The sequence below is a fragment of the Triturus cristatus genome, chromosome 9 (assembly GCF_964204655.1).
Source record: "Triturus cristatus chromosome 9, aTriCri1.1, whole genome shotgun sequence".
NCBI classification, from domain to species: domain Eukaryota; kingdom Metazoa; phylum Chordata; class Amphibia; order Caudata; family Salamandridae; genus Triturus; species Triturus cristatus.
Genome location: NC_140592.1, coordinates 615,291,928 through 615,309,311, shown reverse-complemented (window position 1 = coordinate 615,309,311; position 17,384 = coordinate 615,291,928). Strand labels below are relative to the sequence as shown.

Here is a 17,384-nt window from a genome sequence, read left to right as displayed (position 1 = left end):
CGCTGCGCACAAGCGCCGTCTGGTTCCTGGCACACACAGCCATGGCTGCAGCGCACAGAGACCCTACACTGCCGCACACAGAGGAAAAAAATTAGTGGGAACATTGGTGGTGAAATTGAAAAATATGGGAAAAAGTGGACAGATAAGCTCGGGATAGATCAGGATAGTTTCCAAGTCTCTTTAGAGCTGGGACGGACCATCCTATGGTCTGCAGGGATAGATCAGGATAGTTTCCAAGTCTCTTTAGAGCTGGGACGGACCATCCTATGGTCTGCAGGGCTGCAGGCCCAGCAATATAAAACGATTTACTCCTTGTATCATACACCTGCAAGGATAGCTCAGTGGGGGGGAATCAAAGGTATTCAGTGTCCCCCGTGTGATAGCTTAGAGGCAGATCTAATTCACATCTTTGCATCCTGTCCTCAGTTACAGCTATTACACAGAGCTATTGAATCCTTTTTGGATAAAACTTTAGGAATTAGTATCTCCCTTACACCAGCTTGGATTATTCTTGGGGTTGGTGGGGAGGATGAGCAATGCTCCCTACATTACTTTTTGTTTATGGCCATGGCGGTCTTACAAATCTGCGTTGCAACAGCTTGGCTAGATAAAGCATCTCCAACTTTACAGCAGTGGCTAGCTAGATTGCTCTCTGTGTATAATCTTGAGAAAGGGATCTATGCGATGAGGGGTCAAAAGGGGAGAACTCTTGGGAAACATATTGGGAGCCTCTTGCGAGCTGGAAGGAGAAACTGAAATTTTAAGTTAATTCCTTTTTATTATGCAACTGTAGTTGTAATTTTCATGTTCAGTTTATACATCTGAGATGTGTGTATGTTCTATGTATACATAATTTGGTATGTAGCTGTGCAAATAAAACATACAAAAAATTAAAAAAAGAAAGCAAGTTGGCTGTGGATAGACCACATAGAATTCTCTGGTTGTGGAAGTAACTGAACTGAATACAAGCACTTCGGGATGAGCTTCCATCAATCTTTCTCGGAATTTGCACACAGATACTCTAAAATGCAAGTCAGTTTCAACTATCAGTGGCTTGAAGAAATTTTTTAAAAGATTATGATGGTCCTCACTCCATCCATTTCTTGCTGCTACTAGTGCTATGGTTCCCCTGCACTTCTTGTATGGAATGGACGTCCTGGCTTTGAGTGTTGACTGAGATTGGGAAAATACAGATGGATTTGTTTTAAAGAATCTTTTGTCACTCCCAAAATGTGTTATGGCCCAAGCTATGAAAATGGTATTTAGTTTGAAATATTGGTCAACCACTGCTCCTTTTTGTTGTATGAGATTTTGGGACAAATTGACACTGTCTGAGGAACCCAAAGAGTAATTATAACAGTAACATTATGTAGCGATGAAATAATTAAAAGTGAATTTGGATGGGCAAAATAAGCCAATAGATGGTTGCAAGATATGGCAAAATCCTTCAGAGTAATAACTATAATGCTATCCTCCCCATAGCCCATTGCAGAAACAAACTGAAGAAGCAGCGGGAGTCGGTTGGGAAGAGAAAAATTCTTGGGGTATTTTAGACAGAAGTCTTTGGTAATTCATCTATGTGAATCTTGAAAATCCAATTCCGCCTTTCATTATTTATATATTTATTTATTTATTTATTGAGTTTTATATAGCGCTCGCTAGACCCGAAGGTATCCGAGTGCTTTACATGAGGAAGAAGCATTGTTTCAGAACATGGTTACAAAGTTACATCAGTTACTGGAGCGTAGTTACAGGAATTACATGAGTACAAAAGCATAGCATAAACATGAGGGGAAAAGAAAATAGGCAAGGGGAGATGAGATTAGGGGAGAGAGGGAAGGAATAGGGGAGGTAGACGGAGAATAATGGAGAGAAGAGGAGGGGGAGGGTGTAGGAGGCACAACGGGGCGATGAGGAAAAACAGAGTCCGATGCCTGGCTGGGTAGGTAACGGCCGAGTGGTGAACCAGAGTCAAACTCCTCTATAGCGGCATGGGACAGCTCCACCGGTCATCGGCCAAAGGTTGCTCGGGCACCGCAGTACATACAGAAAGCTTATAGTTTCCGCCTGGGGGGGGGGTATAGTCCAAAAGTTCCATCGAGCGCGCCATTATCTTCATGGTTTGCCCAATCATACGATGCACAACATAATCTTAAGGCTGTGGATTGGTCTCCATCCTCTCCACTCCCACCTTTTTGGTATAGCATATTTTAAGAACTTATTAAGATTAAGTGGTTGTGGGCTGAAAACGAAAACCACTAAAGCTCATACTGTATTACCAGGAGGAAATAACGTCAGGCAGATTTGAACGTCGATGGTGAAATCCGGAAAAATGGATACCTCATTACCCTGAAACTGGACCTGTCGATGTTCTCTGGCAAGGCATAGTGTAGCGTCCCTGTCTCTGTAGTTCAGGAACCTTGCCACAATGGACCTAGCAGAGGCTCCAGGCGGTCGACATGGCCCCAACGGTCTGTGTGCCCTCTTGAAAATTAGCAGGGGTACAACACTACACCGAAGAGGGTGCGTAATAGATTATCAGCGTAATCTTCCATTGGCCCATTGCAGTCGCCTCCGGTTCTCGTAAAATATGTTAATTATTGCGCCGGGACAATGCCTTCAAATCCTCATTCTTTGCCCGGGCAACTTCAAGTACTTTCTTTATCTGAAGCAATCTCTCACCTGTTGAGAAGTGTGAGTCTTCCACCTCGGAGGTGCGATGTTGTAGTTGGTCTAGCCGCTCTGAATGCCTGTCTACCTTCTCTTCCAGAAGGTTGTTGGGATCAGCCAGCATGTCTATTTTGGACTCAATGGTAAGGTCTGTAAATATGTAATGGATATCTGATTCCGGGATCGGGCCCTCCTCAGTTTAAGTGTTCCATGCAGGGCCCTCCTGTGAAGAGTCTGCACCTCGTGTCAACTTATGTGAGTCGAATAGCAGCTTAGACTACCTGGTGTCAGCCTTACCCATTGTCTCCCCAGTCAGACCCCAGGTCTCGGGCATGCTCGTCAGAGGAGATAGGGGGATCAGGAAAGTTCAGTGGCACCGGTCACCCCCAGCTAGTGAGGCCCCCCACCAGGGAGTATAGGCAAGGCTGTCAATGGTACACCAAAGGAGAAAGCACAGGCTGTAGAAGGCCATTAGTGGTGCTTCCTGGGTGAGTGGCTGCAAGGAATCCGGATCAGGCACCAGGTGCAAAGAAGCAGTCTTTTATAATAGCTGTGGGCTGTCGCCGTAGAGTCTCGCCGCACCCCAGGGCTTCCCCTCTGGGTTGGGAAAGAGGCAGTCCGGCCACAGAACGCAGGAGGGGGTTCGGATGGGGGAATAGGGGGTATGAGAGTGGGGAGTCACCAGGTGGTCAGTTCCTCAGCAAATAGCCCGGGGTCCACTGTTCTTCGCAATATATAGTTGCGCCAGTCTATTTCATCACAGGGCTCCTCATGGCCCCAGAATCTGCCCAGGTAGCCGGCAGCAAAGGTCCCAACGGGTAATTTGCTAGTTAGAAAGCAAGAAGAGAGATGGGCCACCACCTCCAGCCGGGTAACCACTGTTGGCCCCGCCTCACCCACTGGGGGTAAGGTGGGGCATAAGCAGGCCCACAACAGGATTGCGAGTCTAGATGAGTGTCCTGGTGCCTGGCAACTATGGCCACCCACGCTCTCCGCAAACAGTGAAGGGTAACAGTGACCCTGGGCAGCACGAGGGCTGCTTAGGTCCCAAGGCCTCCTCCAGCTTCCACAAGTTCCGGGTCTCTGACCTAGGTCATTTAATCAGGTCCGATGGAGGGGGTGGGCTCCTCCTTTCAGCAGAGGCCAGGCATAAGCGCGGAGGCTGATGTGCAGTGGGGAATCAGTTGATGGCACTCGGCACGGCCCAAAGGAGCCTGCGAGATGGCAGGAAAGACAGGCCCTCCCCATGCCTCGGCACCCCATGGCCACGAGCCCCGGAGCATCACTCATAGCACGAGTGTAAGAGAGCGCCCCTTTTTGTATGGTTGCCCCCCCACATTTTGCCAGATGTGGATGCTCTTTGACTAAGTGTGCCCTGGGTTCCTGCCAACCAGGTACCCAGGGCATATGTTCTTTCCCAAAATCGATAATGTTGCACACCAAAATAGGCAACTCTCTGGTCACATCTAAGTCCCTTTTAAAAGGCACCATAGGTACAAAGGGCACTGTGACCAGGGAAGGGCTCCAGCACTTACTGTGCCACCCTTAGGGGCCCTATACCTTTACACACACACTGCCATTGCAAGCTGAGTATTTTGTTGCAGAACAAAGTGAAGAGTCAACATGGCGCACATCACTGTGTGCCATGCCTACAACCTACTGCCTTCGGCATAGATCAGCCACCCCTCTAGCTGGCTGCACTATGCCACTGGTGAGGGTACAGGTGCATGAGCACTGTGCCCCTACAGTGTCTGATTCCATTCTTAGACATTGTAAGTGCAGTAATGCCATAAAGAGTATATGGTCTGAAATGTTGTCATTTCGAACTCCACAGCTCCATAATGGCTTTACTGAAAACTGAGAAGTTGATCTCAAACTTCTCAGCACATTAAACCCACACTGATGCTAGTGTGGAATTTAATGAAAAATGCACTCAGATAGCATCTTAGAGATGCGACCTAACTCTAGTGTCCTGGCTGAGTGGCTGCTCGCTAGCTGCCACCACACAGACCTGTTTCTGGACTCCTGGTTCGAGAGCCTTCAGCTCTCGGGGTCCCAAAACAAAGCACATCCTGGGTTGAGGTTCAAACCGTTATCCTCCAGGATGGGCAGGGTCCACGAAGGGGAAGCTTCAAAGGCTTGCCACCTTTGTAAACTTTCCCAACCCTTTGCTGCTCCCATCAACTGGCCCCCCACTGGTTCTGACACCCACTTTGGGCGAGATAATTGGCGGGAAAACCAAAGGAGGAGAGGTGTGCCCATCTTTGCCACCCCCACCCCTTCAGTGGGGTGGGGTGAGGCGAGGCGAGGCGAAGCACAACTCTCAGTCCCCGCCATCTTGAAGGTGGGGAGACCCAGCCAACCAGAGTGAGGCTAATGTCCCCCTCCTACTGGAGGGTGGCATAATAGGGGTTGTATCCACCCCAAGGAAGGGACCCATTGGTTCCAACCTTTACCTACCTGAAACGCCCCTAAATGTAGTATTTAGGGGCAACTCTGAACCTTGCCTCCTCGGACAAGAAGATGCAAGAAGAAGAAGGACCAAAGAGCCATGCTGAAAGAAAAAGAGGAGGACACCAACTGACTTGGCCCCAGACCTAAAGGCCTGTCCCAATCTCGACCTGCTCCAGCGAAATTCCGGTGTTTCCTGCAGCCAGAAGCCCCCCAGAACCCGGAGGACCTGTTCTGCCTTACCCAATCAGGCGTTGTCTCCCGTGAGCACTGTATTTGCTCACCAACAATCTCTGGCTTCTGCCAAATCCGCGAGTCTGCACCACTCTGCTCTCGATGCCCATGGCCCAGTTTGAGTGGCCCAACACCACAAGGAGGTCCCCCCCACCCCGGTGATCCTGACCTGTGATCTGGTGATATCTGACCTACCTCGAGTCTCCCTATGATGCCTGCAGCCCTTTCTGGAGGATCCCTCTGACTGCAACCGGAGCTGGTAAGAAGAATCCGATGCCAAAGGACCACCAGGGCCTCTCCATCATCTTAGACTCCGGAGCCCGAAGGCGAGCCGGCAGGGTCAGGCCGCCCAAATACGGCTCTCATGGCATCATAAAATTCCTTGAGTTGTGCGGGGGTTGCTCCCTGCCCCGGAAAGAGAGGGAAATGCGGAGCCAACCCAGGCACCTGCTCCGCAGAGCAGTAGAGCGAGGCCTTGAACACCGAGTTTTGCAGCGTGAATCTTTCTGGATTCACTATGCTGTGCATTATTCCGCGATCTGGTGGTTGGGTCCGGATTCGTAGACTTTTATTTTTTATTTTTGTAGCCCAGGTGGGCGTCGACGTCCCACCATTTGGTGTACCTCTCGTGACGTCGTCGTGCTTCCTGCGGAAGTCCCACCTTGGTGCATATCTTCAGATTCTTTTTTCCGCCGTTGGGTCTGGATCGTCATCGAGAAGCTCCAGAGTTTTAACGAAGGAAGAAGAAAAATACATGAGTTTCATTGAAGGAGAATTTATAGAAGACTAGAGAGGAAGAGCATACAGCCGGGACGATGAAGAAGGAGGAGATCCTCAAAATCTTCTACGCCCATCGGAAAATGCGCACTCAGAGACTCTGAGCGCAATGGACAAGACACCCTTTAAATTCTGCCGTAACTGCCACCACAAATACGCGCAGATGGACCAACATCCGTTCTGCCACCTTTGCCTGCCGATCGACCACGAGAGCAAGGACTGCAACGCCTGTTCCGCCTTCACGCCGAAGACACTCCGGGGGAGAGAAAGGCAGAGGAGAGCCAACTTCAACAAGGGTAAGGCCCCGTCGCTGTACGAACTGGGCCTCTCCACCGACAATGAAGACAACATCGCCGAGGGACCTGATGTCTTTACGGTCGCAGAGACCGATAAGAAAACGCCTGACAAGGTAGGAGACGCGTAGAGTACGAAACCCCTGAAAGGGCCCCGAAAATCTGAGAGTGACAATCAAAGTCCTCGAAAGGAACACCGGCGCCGGAAATTTCGATGACCGCGAGTGGATCCAAGGAGGAAAGGCCCAGCGGATCCTTCGAGAAGGACTTCCAGGTGCCGAAGGCTGCCGAGAAACAGTGTTGGTCGAAGCAGGCCCACGAGGTGGGGTGTTCGGCGACAGAGGACAAGGCCGCGTCGACGCAAGCTCTGTCGAAAAGACCAGCACTCGATGCCGAACATGCCTCCGAAATGGAGAAGAAAAAGATAAGGCTCGAGGCGGAGATGGAGAGCATCCTTCAGAGGAAGAAGGACTTCGATGAGAAAATGAAAACATTCAAAATCCTAACGAAACCGTCGACGGATGCCGTCGAGATCGAAGAACAGGAAGAGTTCGACGCCGAAGAGCAGTCGAGAGGCCCTGAAGAAGAGGAAGAAGACCCCTACTATGAGGGAGAAGATGAGGAAGAGGAGCAGCAGTCGATCTCCGGCTCGGCACCGTCGACGACACATGAGCTGGAATGGCAGGACATCGACGCCGAAAATCCCGAAGAGCCCGTGGAGACCTATCCTTCGAGGCCTTCGCCGCCAGACGACATTGGGGCATACAACATGGTCGTCAAGAGCGCTGCAGCAGCTTTTGGCGTGAAATTGGACGAGGAGAAGCCGAAAGCAGATTTTCTACTCGAAACACTGCTCCCCATCCAGACTAGGAGCCAGTTCCTCCCCGTGCTCCAAAGCATAATGAACCAAGGGAAGGAGGCGTTCAAGGACCCAGGAACTTGCAGATCCATCACTCCCAAAACAGAGAAGAAATACAAGCACTCCTCACAGGACCCGCCATATATTAAAGGATCAGTCACAGCTGACTCCATCATTGCGTCCACGGCCAGGAAAAGGGCCAATGTACCGGCAACCTCAGGGCCGCCTCCCGACAAGGGGAGCAGAAGGATGGACCTCACCGGGAGAAAGGTTGAGAGAAATGCGGCAATGCACTGGCGCATGGCGAACTCCAATGCCCTACTGAACAGCACTGGGACGAGATGGGAGACCTAATCAAACATCTCCCCGAGCAATACCAGCAGAGAGCTTCCCATCTGGTGGAGGAAGGGAAGAATATTGCAAACTCATGCATTAAGACAGCATTGGACGGGGCAGAGACATCGAGCAGGCTGATGGCTATAGGAATCACTGAAAGGAGACAGGCTTGGCTCAGAATTTCAGGATTCAAGCAAGAGGTCCAGAACAACATACTGAACACCCCTTTCAACGGTGAGACGCTGTTCGGTGCTCCGGTGGACGAAAAACTCACCCAATTGAAGAAAGAAAATGAGACGGCAAGGTCCATGGGGGCCCTGCAATTCAGAGGGATGAGAAGAGGCACCCCAGCTCGGAGACCCTACGGAAGGGGAGGAAACCAGCTGGGAACGTCACACCAGACATTCCAGCAAGGACAGCAGGGTGAAAGTCACGGCCAGCAGGGACAGCAGAAGCAAAACTGGCAGTACCAGCCTCGAGGCCAGTCCTTTCGCGGTAGGGGATACGGACGTGGCCAGAGAAGAAGAGGGGGAGACCAACCCTCATCAAAGTGACTTCGCACGGAAGAAAATGCTCACCCTCAGTATACCCCGAGGGGTGAAGCACAAAGTAAGCACAGTAAGGGGGGTACACAAACCAAACGCCTACGAGCATGCAACACCAGTAGGCGGAAGACTGGGACTTTACCTTCAACAATGGCAAAAAATAACCTCAGACAAATGGATACTCAACGTCATACAGTACGGATACTGCATAGAGTTGGAAAAAGACCTCCAAACAAGAAACCAAAAAGAAGACAACGCTCTGGTCAAGAGCTTGCTCAACTCAGAGAAGAGACGCTACAACTACTCCAAAAGGAGGCCATTGAACCAGTGCCATGCAGAGAAAGGAACAAGGGAGTGTACTCAAACTACTTCCTGGTCCCAAAGGTGGACGAAACACTAAGACCCATCCTGGATCTACGATTCCTAAACAAATTCATAAAGACGCAAAAATTAAAAATGACATTGCTACAAGAAGTGCTACCTCAAATACGAGGCGGAGACTTCATGTCCACCTTGGATCTCAAAGATGCCTACCTGCACATCCCGATGAACAGGCGCCACAAAAACCTGTTAAGGTTCAACATCAACGAGGAACACTACCAATTCACAACCCTGGCATTCGGTCTAAAGTCCGCCCCAAGGGTTTTCACAAAATGCCTTGCAGCAGTAGCAGCGTACCCTCGGAGGGAAGGGATTCATGTGTATCCTTACCTAGACGACTGGCTAATCAAAGCAAGTGCTCGCGACAAGTGCAAGGAACACGCAGAGCGGGTGACAAGAACACTAACAAACCTGGGGTTCTCGATACACTGGGGGAAGTCATCAATGGAACCAGAACAGGTGAAGATCTTCATGGGGGTGCAGATCAACACTATAGACAAAACGGTCATGCCCAGCGACAGGAGAACAATAGCCCTGCTGAAGGAGACGCGTCTCTACCAGAAGGGGCGAGCTCTGACAGTGAGAACAGCGAGCAAGATCATGGGTATGATGGCGTCATGCATTCACCTAGTGCCCAGTGTACGCCTACACATGAGACCATTCCAAGAATGGCTGCAACAGCAATGGTCACAAGCAAACGGAAGTTGGGAGGATCTAGTGGTTGTAACGCACGCTGTGCAAGAAGGGATAACATGGTGGAACAGGGACAACATAACTATAGGGAAGCCCTTGACACCTCCAAGCCCAACTGTGACCATCACCACAGACGCATCCCAGATAGGATGGGGAGCACACATGAGCAAGCTCAGAGTGAGGGGTCTGTGGACTCCAGCGGATGCGGTCAAACACATCAACTACCTGGAATTGAAAACCGTACTGCTAGCCCTGAAGGCCTTCCAGAGGAAGCTGTACAATCAAAGTGTTGATACAAACGGACAACACCACAGCAATGTTCTACATCAACAAGCAGGGAGGAACACAATTGTTTACCCTATCCAACCTGGCCCAGGAGATCTGGAAATGGGCCATTGCTTGCAATGTTGTTAAGAAACGATAAAATGATGCTGCTAAAACTATTTCTTAGCTGCAGTGGCTCTAACTAAGCTAGAGCACACACATATAAGCTATTTTGAAAATAAATCAACCCCAGGTTGCATATAAGATTCTCATACATACAAAATTCTCTTTGTTATCCCACATAGAGAGAACCCCTATTCTTTCGCCGTTCAGACGATAAAGATACTTTTAATAATACACTGGTCCTGAAGAAGGAGATGTGGAATTTATATACAGTCTCCGAAACGTACGTAGACTGGGAGTACCGACCATACATCTGGGAGATCCACAGAAGAATCCAATCTCAACGTCCTGATCCTAGTATCTTAGGACTTAGCAAGAACTATTCAAAATCTATATATATATTTTCTTTGAATCAGAATTTAAGTAGGATCTCATGCCAGAGTTGGTTTGTGGTTTTAGTAAGAAATCAAATTTTTCTTTACCCTATGTAGAATGTCTGATGGTATGTAAGAGTGATTGATAGGTGAGAATGTTGATGTGACGGTTTTTTCTTATTTTCCTTTGGGGTCTCTTTTCCACAGGCTTTTTAAAACTGTTTTGCCTTTTATATTCACAAGTATTTATGAAATTCAACTCATGTGGAAACATTGTGTGAAGTAATGTATGTTCTATATACAAATTATATGCTAATAGAACAATTATGAACGTTCTGCTATTTATATCTTTAAAAAAAGAAAATAATAAAAAAATGGAAATGTTTTTGAAGTAATTTTGCATTCTGGGGTTTTTTGTAACACATAAGTGATTAACTCTGTAGAAATAAGATAGGTCAGATAAGAGGTTCTCTCTCTTCACCCAATCCATGACAGACTTTCTACACAGTCACCACATGTATGCTGATGATACACAATTGTATCTAAAAATATCTTCAGCTGGAGATATGAAAACACTCAATTGTTGAGAATCCTACTCTGGCTGACCCGCAATCACCTCATGCTCAACACCCTCAAATCTGTAATCCTTCTGATCGCCCCCCACAATCTCTCGGCCCCTGTAGAAGATTGGATCAAACAACTCACAGCTTTCAAAAGCATTTGCTTGATCCTGAAAACTTTTGGTCTGCTATATGTGGGTTATTAGATTTACATAGCACTTTGTTTCTTTAACACTTTACATAGTTAGTTTCTCGTCCTGAAGGCACATTTCTTCCTGAAGCAGAGAGTCACTTACAGCACAAGCTCTCCTCACGTCCCTGAAGCCCCTGGCTGCTTCCTCCGTTTCAGGGGGCAGTCCGCCAAGTCGAAGTAGGTGGTAGCCCCCGCAACAAGGCAGCCACGTCAGCAGCTCAATGCAGCCGCTATGCTGTAACCATGGTCGAGACCTCAATCCAGCCGTAGACATCGTGTTGGAGCCATGAAAGGACAGCATATTCTGATCCAAAGTTGGTGCTGTGCTGCACTCGCCTAGATGCAGCCCCAAAGCCAACCCAAAGCATCAATAAATTCCAGATTTTTCTTCTAGCCTTCAAAGCCTTCTCAAAAATCTCCCATCTTGCTGCCGGGCTAGCTTCGCCTCCCCTGCTTACCAACCATTACTCCCAATCCATGACAGAAATTCTGAACCAGGTGGCTCTGAAACTGCTTGAAAGAATACCGAGCAGACAGTTCAAACCATGATTCAATGGCAATTTATACAAGGAAAGTTGCATTCTAAGGTTTGCTGAGAGATCCTGGAAAATCTCCCCAACAGGCTCTCAAGCTCCTGAAGGCAGTAAGAAGCTCTTACAACAAACACATCTGAAGGTTAAAAGCAGAATACTTCAGGTCGCAACTAGATAATGTCAAAGAAAGACACACATTTTTTGGAACTCATTGAACAATAAATAACTTGCCATTCTAAACGACACTCTGTAGACAAGGAAACACTACCTAATGGTGTTGAGTTCTCCGCCCATTTCATCAAGAAAAATAGAATTTGAGTTGCATCTAGCCTCTCAGCGTTGGATCAGGCTTGACCAGCCCAGTTTCCTCCAGGTGCAGCACCTGGTCCGCTCTCTTCGTACTGGATATACACAATGGTATCTGAAAATTTCCTCACATGAAGATATCAATACACTCAAGTGCATTGTTGAAAACCCAACAATGGTTGACCTGCATCACCTCATGCTTAACTCCCTCAAGACTGTAATCCTTTTGATTGCCCCCCCCCCTTAATTTCTCGTCCCCCGTAGAAGATTGGATCAAACCACTCACAGCTTTCAAAAGCCTTTGCTTGATCCTTGAAGCCTTCGGCCTGCTATATGTGGGTTCCTGGATTTCTATACACTTTGTCGCTTTATAACTTTACATGGTTAGTCCCTCCTTCAGGCACATTCCCTCTTGAAACCATCAGTGCAGTCTCTGGTAATCGCTTGCTCTAGAGCTACACTGAATTCTGATTAATACCACTGCAGATATTGTTGTTGCTCCCCTTGTCTGCATGTTTTCATGTAGCTTTATGCAAATGATCTTCTCATTTATCTGAATCTTGGTTGTTTCTTGGCTACATTTGCTGCATTCTGGTATGGTATGAACAGTAATTGAGTTTTGTGCATTTTAGGAATGCAGGAAAGGAGTCAAAAGACAGCCTCACCAGCTCTGTATTGGACAAGATTCCTTTCCTACACAACTGTGAGGACGAGGATAGTGATGAGGATGACGACCTGCACAGCCCACGACCGCAGCTTAAGGAGCATAGAGTGAAGGCAAGAGTGCATGGAAGTTGTTAAATGTTGATTGGGCATGTCTTATCTGATGGAAGACCTCTCAAAGACCACCCATACAACTTCACATTGCCCTCTTCCTTTCATCCAGTAGCTTGTGGCTTCTTCATTGAAAGGTGTCTTGATTTCTGTGTCTGCAAACCGTTTCTGCCTTTTGAATTTGGCCTGCACCTGTATGTCCCCGATTGCTTGTTTCACAGATAAATCATTGGTTACTCTGTTACCATCTGGATTGAGGGAGTTTAGTTAGAACGGAGTCACTTAATACTGTTCTTTGGATCTTTACTTACTTATCAACCCTCAACCTTCTTTACCTCTTTTGGTACAACATCCTGGAGATATGGGTTTGGCTGATTTTTTTCAATAAAGCAATTGATTTCAGTGTGGTTTTCATCTTTTTTCCTATCCTAGATATCTGCGGAGCCATTGATGCCAGAGGAGGATGAAGATTCAGAAGATGCGCTTAACGAGTTTGATTTTCTCGGTTCTGGTGAAGATGGAGAAGGCACCAGTGAAAACCGACATACAGGAGATATCAACGAAATTGGTGATTTAAGAGGTCTGTCACTTGATTGAGATGTGGTTGTTATAAGCACTTAAACTATTGAAGTGGCCTAACAAAGGGTAGTGAAAAATTAGGGGTGTTCTGATGGATATTTTAACCTTCAGATTGCTCACCACGTGAACTTCCTTCCAGTTTGGATCTGGAAATAACTGAAATAGTGGGTGTGTGGCTCTACGGCTCCAGCGTGACACCAGTCTCCAAGGATGTTAAGTTACTGATCCATAAAAGGCACTCCCGACGTCTGTTCCTTTGTTTTTCCTGCACCCTCCAATGTGCATCATTTCATTTAAAAATCTTATTTTGCTCTGCCCTTAGGGAATATGTCTCTTATAAAAAGTGTAGGATCTCATGAATGTTGTTCCTTCATTTTCAGGGATCCTTTTCGGAACCCCCTGGCATCTACATCTAGAGTTTCTGTCCTGCTTATATCTTCAGATTTACTTATGTATGTGGCTTCATACATTCATGGGCTATCTAAGACCAGGTGAGAATTTATGTCTAGCGACTGCTATGAGCAGCTCAGTTGACAGCTCTTCAGATCCTGAATTAGGGGCAGAGTAAATGCCTGAGAAAGCGTTCCTGCACCAAGTTCAAGATGTATGGGACATAGGACGTTTCTGTCTCTCAACATTGCCCCTGGTTGCAGTACAGATGTTCTGATAGGCAGGAAGCTGTTCCCCAACTCGAACCTCAACATCTTCTTTACAACAGTATTCTGTTTTTGAGGACCTGACCCTGGCATTAGCTCTGTTCTTTCTCCATAATCCTTGCAGCTGGCTCTATTCCTGGATTTTCTGGTTGTTGGTGCTGAGCTTGATGTAGTGTTGACATTGATGGCTATGTCCATTCCTTCAACAGCTCTCTGTAATGTGTCCTCTAGCACTGAGGCACCTGCGGGACCTTCTACCATGCCTTTGCTGGCAGCCTCTACCCTGATGCTAGTTGACCCCTGTTGATTTTCCTAATGTTGTCCCTACCTTAGCAGCTCCTCTACTGCTGTCAAAGGGCTTGCCTGTTAAATTGGTGTCAGCACTGATGCCAACATCATCCACTGTGCTAGTTTTCGCTTCATTTTTGGAGTTGCCTAGGAAAGGGTTTGCTTGAACTGCTTCCTGAAGGCTTTGTTCAAGCTTTTATTAAGGGGTTTTATGTGCAGAAGGTCAATAGTATGCCAGATGTCTTTCACTCTTAATCATATTCTGATGAATACTTCTGTTTTGCAGCATGAATCCTTTTCTGGATTCACATGCTGTGCACTATTCCGCCATCTAGTGGTTGGGTCCAGCATTGTCTGTTTCCCTTTTAGGAAGAGCCTACCAGCGCGCATGCCTGCTTTACGAGACATGCTGTCTGGTCGGGATGCTTATGCCACGCCCACCACTTTCTATTTGTTCCGTGTTGTGCCTTTCTTAAGTCCATTCTTCTTACTCGTAAGATGTTGCTCTTTGGCCCGCCTTTGGGTGTGTTTTTTACTTTGTGGGGACCACCCATTTTGCATGTCCGCTTACACGTCAGTGTTTTTCGGTTGTTTGCCGCAGTCTTCTTTTTTTCAGTGCCATGAACACAATTCCAACATGGCCGCAATATATTTTTCAAGGCTTTAATGGTTACTGCTTGGGAGGCATGCGGGGGAGAACTGGGCAGCTTTTCCGGGGCACACTGGCCGACCTTGGGGTGCTGCTCTCTGCAGGAAAGGCAGAAAAGTGTTCAGGAAGCTTGGCCTGTCGAACACCATCCTCCCCCCTATGCTGTGATTTATGGCTCCAGATGAAAGTGACAAGATGCAGGGACCTTTCGGGCACTGCAGGCATCCAAAGGGTTACAACAAACAAATGATGGACGGAATGCTGACAATGCATACATTCTTCCCCAGTCAAGAGATCTGGGTTAAATCCATCGTTCTTTTGCCCACTACACCACCCCAGTTTAGACATGGCCATATGCAAATCAGTCTTGACCCTGTGCCTCATGGGAACAGTCCAGCCCGAACTGCCAAGCCATGTCTTCCCTGGACCGGAATCAAGCATCCTAGGACCGGTTTCTGGTTATCAGCCGTCATCAGCCAGGATAGCTTGACTCCATTGGCGTAGTGAGCACGGGTCCCACGTCTGGGAATACCCATCCCACTTAGGGCGAAAAGCGTTACAACAAACAAATGATGGCCGGAATGCTGACAATGCATACATTCTCCCCCAGTCAAGAGATCTGGGTTAAATCCATCGTACTTTTGCCCACTACACCACCCCAGTTTAGACATGGCCATATGCAAATCAGTCTTGACCCTGTGCCTCATGGGAACAGTCAAGCCCGAACTGCCAAGCCATGTCTTCCCTGGACCGGAATCAAGCATCCTAGGACCGGTTTCTGGCTATCAGCCGTCATCAGCCAGGCTAGCTTGACTCCAGTGGCGTAGTGAGCACGGGTCCCACGTCTGGGAATACCCATCCCACTTAGGGCGAAAAGCGTTACAACAAACAAATGATGGACGGAATGCCAGTGTGGGATTTAATGCAAAATGCACTCAGAGGGCATCTTAGAGATTCCCCCTGAAAAACGACCTAACTCTAGTGTCCTGGCTGACTGGCTGCTTGCCAGCTGCCACCCCCAGACATGTTTCTGGAACCCTGAGTCCAGAGCCTCTTTCTCTTGGGGTCCTTAAAGAAAGCACATCCTGGGCCGAGTTGCCAAGCCTCCTCCCACAGAATAGGCAGGGTCCACGAAGGGGAAGCTTCAAAGACTTGCCGCCTTTGTGAGCTGACCCAGCCATTTGTTGCTCCCAACAACTGGCCCCCACTGGTTCTGAGCCCACTTTGGGTGGGAAAACCAAGATAGGAGGAGAGGTGTGCCCACCATTGCCAACCACACCCCTCAGGTGGGGTGGCGAGGCAAAGCTCAACTCTCAGTCCCCGCCATCTTGAAGATGGGGGGACCCAGGCAACCCGAGTGAGGCTTATGCCCCCTTCCCACAGGAGGGAGGGCATAATAGGGGGTGTACCCACTCCAAGGAAGAGACCCATTGGTCCCAACCTGTACTTACCTGAAACACCCCTAAATTTAGAATTATGGGGAAACCTCGAACCTTGCCTCCTCAGACAAGAAGAAAGAAGGACCGAAGAGCCGTGCTGTAGGAAGAAGAGGAGAACACCAAACTGACTTGGCCCCAGCCCTACCAGCCTGTCCTGACCTCAATCTGCTTCAGCGGAATCTCAGTGTGTCCTGCAGCCAGCAGCATCCAGAACCCAGAGGAGCTGCCCTGCCTTCCCTAACAAGACTTTGTTTCCTGTGAGCACCGAATTTGCTCACCAACAGACTCTGGTTTCAGCCAAATACGAAAGCCTGCACCACTCTGCAACTGACGCCCACGGCCTGAGTTCGAGTGGCCCAACACCACAAGGTCTCCCCGGCGATCCTGGCCTGGGATCTGGTGATCCATGACCTACCTCAAATCTGCCAACGAAGCCTGCAGCCCCTATTTAAAGGATCCCCCCGACCAGAGACGGTAAGGAAAAACCCACACCAAAAAATACCCCTGCACCCGATGCCCCACGGCCTTGTGTACCCCAACTGACAGTGTCCCGGCATCCCACGACATCCCAACTTACCTCTCCAACCGGTGGTCACCTCCAGAAGATCTTCGTGCCCGAGTCTGCACTGTTTGTTCTGACCGGAGCTTCCCCATTGAAACCATCAGGGCTCCCGACATCGATCCAGCACCCTGCACCCGGCCACCACAGTGCTGCTGTGGGTGCACCTTGTGTGCCATCTTGGAGCCCCGTTTGCCCTGAGCTAAACCCTAGGTGCTTTGCTCCCACATCCAAGTGGCGTGCCTGTGAGCAACCAACCGCAGGCCCTCTATCCCCCATTGTATAACATTGGGCCTTGGCACTTTTCACCCAGCCGCCCTAGTGCCGCTGAGGGTGTTGTTTTGTGGGTTCTAACCCCTCGAGATCCCACTCCCAAGACCGAGTACTTACCTTAAAACCGATAACCTGATTTTCTCCCATAGAACTGCATTAACTGCGTTTTTGTGAAAAAGTTCTGTGTGGAGTTGGAAATTGTATAAGAAACTGTGTTTTAAGAAAAACAGACGTACTTACCTTTTATGCAGGAAGTGTCCCAGTGTGATAACTAGGCATATCACACTGAGTAGAAAAATAATCCTGAAAAGTAATCTAAAAATTAACTGCAAAGTAATTTGAACTGTTTTTGAACATTTGACCTACTTGTAACAAAGCCAATTGCATTCAATTACTTTCAACTGTATTATTCTTAAAAGGTAGTATTTTACTTACCTGCACCAAGTCCAGCTTGATTCTGAAAATAAAATACAACAAAGAAATATTTTAATACAAAACAATTGGTCAGAGTTAGGTCTTTGAGTGTGTGAAATTATTTCTTGTCTGAGTGTGTACAACAAATGCGTAACACTACC

General features: G+C 48.2%; 1 protein-coding gene across 2 annotated transcripts in view; it reads left to right on the top strand.

Annotated features, from left to right (window-relative positions):
* Positions 1–17,384, top strand: part of STRN4 (striatin 4) — a 276,698-nt gene that overhangs the window by 136,388 nt on the left and 122,926 nt on the right. For both annotated transcript variants that reach the window (XM_085625652.1, XM_085625651.1), the window contains exons 6-7: positions 12,225–12,369; positions 12,799–12,946. In XM_085625652.1, the coding sequence (XP_085481778.1) occupies positions 12,225–12,369; positions 12,799–12,946 (293 nt within the window). The remainder of the gene's footprint in view (positions 1–12,224; positions 12,370–12,798; positions 12,947–17,384) is intronic.